We start from the raw sequence: 1,721 nt of genomic DNA, 5'->3' as shown, positions 1-1,721 counted from the left end.
CGAGCACTAGCGAGGGTCCCATGCGGCGCTCCTCCTCGGACACCAGCTCAGTAGGGCCTCAAACGAAGGGCTTCACTGAAAACACACAGCTAGGGGCACCATCCTAGACCCTCCCAAACCGAATGGGGGTTAGGAGGTCCGCCCTACACCCCTCAGATTTGACACTCCAACAAGTTCTCTACGATTTATTGTAATCATTAGCTCGTCAAGTGGACCCGGGGAAACACCTCCCGCGCCCGCGAACTTGTTTTCCCGCGAGACTTCTCCGCCTCAGGCCCCGCCTTCCTCGGCTCTGCTCAGTGATTGGTTGGAGTCGGGAGTCGGCTTGGCCTCCTCCTAAATCCAGCTTCCTCGATCGTTGCAGAAGCTCGTTCAGGAACGGCTTTTTCCAACAGCCAGTCATTTTTGTCAGCCTATTACCACCGATTTCCTTCACATTGTCATCTCCCTCTTCCGCCTGCTGTGCCTCAGGCCCTATACGTCCCCTCAGACTGCGCATACTCAGCCTCGTCGGGGCGCAAGCGCTGTAGCGTGCTCCTCTGGGCGGTCGCTAAGCACGTGGGTTGGGCTGTCCCGCGCGGCTGCGGACTTAGTCGAGCCTGGGTATTGGCGGTGTTCTTCGTGGGCAGTGGACTAATTAAGGCCATGGCGCCGGCAGGAATCCTGAACGGGAAGGTGGTCTCCGCGTAAGCACCTATAATTGTTGGTTGGGCTTATTGGGCCTCAGACGGGTTCTGAACAGAGCGTGCAAGTTCCCACGGACCCTGTTTTAGTGAGTCCAGGAATTGTCAGGTCTGCTGGGTGGGAGGGAGGACTTTCACCTGAGTCCATTGTACCGGAACATCAGTCTCCTGCAGCCGAATAAAGGGGCCCCGGAAACACTCTGCAGGTTAGCAAGTGGGCTTGCGTGATCCTTGGCTACTGTGTTTCTGGGGTAGCAAGTCACCTCGCGCTGCCCCACCGTGCTCCCCAGAGTGCAGCTACTGTCAGTTTTCTGACAAGAGGGGTTGGGACTGCCCGGAGCGCCACCGTCAGAACCCAGAAATCAGTTCACTCTTTCCCCTTGCTCAACAGTTTGGAAGTGAGGGGACTTGAGAAAGGTACACGGCTGTTTAGTGACATGGTCTCCACGAGTCTAGGTCTTTCACTTTTTCCACTACATTTGCTTAAGTGGAATCCTATAAACATTTCTTTCTCTTTAGTCTCATTCTCTCCTCTAACTGCTGTGTCCTTTCCTGGTCTTAGAATCACTTTATAATTTGGTTTCTGAGCCAGAATCAAATTCTGCATTCAGTTAACCTTTGTTTCATCCCTGAAGAAGATCTTAGACCGTCACCAGAGGAGCGGGTTGCCAAACTTATTCCAAAAAGCAACGCCCATTCTTTTTTTTTCTCTTTTCTTTTTTGGTCTGGGAGGTAACTGGTGGGCAAAGATAAGGGTAAAAGGTAAGTGGAAAGGGTATGATATATTCTATATTCTGTCTGACCTCCCTGGAGATCACTATTAGGACCATTGCTCCCAACAGTTATTTAATAACGGCCTTGTAGGGTAAGCACTGGACTGCTAACTGCAAAGTTAGCAGTTCAAACCCACCAGATGCTCCATGGGAGAAAGAGGAGACTCTTAAGGCTGTACACCTTTACTGGAGAAGGAAGCCTCATCTTTCTTTCCGGGAGACGCTGGTAGATTTGAACCGCTGCCCTTTCCGTTAGCCCAGTTTG

General features: G+C 52.1%; 1 protein-coding gene across 1 annotated transcript in view; it reads left to right on the top strand.

The window, feature by feature from the left end:
- Positions 1-518: 518 nt before the first annotated feature.
- Positions 519-1,721, top strand: part of MTHFD1 (methylenetetrahydrofolate dehydrogenase (NADP+ dependent) 1, methenyltetrahydrofolate cyclohydrolase, formyltetrahydrofolate synthetase) — an 80,572-nt gene continuing 79,369 nt past the window's right edge. Inside the window, exon 1 of the mRNA XM_006864565.1 lies at positions 519-686. Coding sequence (XP_006864627.1) covers positions 646-686 — 41 coding nt within the window. The 5' untranslated portion in view covers positions 519-645. The remainder of the gene's footprint in view (positions 687-1,721) is intronic.

Source organism: Chrysochloris asiatica, unplaced genomic scaffold (genome assembly GCF_000296735.1).
Source record: "Chrysochloris asiatica unplaced genomic scaffold, ChrAsi1.0 scaffold00067, whole genome shotgun sequence".
Lineage (NCBI taxonomy): Eukaryota > Metazoa > Chordata > Mammalia > Afrosoricida > Chrysochloridae > Chrysochloris > Chrysochloris asiatica.
The sequence above is the reverse complement of the archived record's forward strand: the minus strand, read 5'-3'. Positions and strand labels throughout refer to the sequence as shown.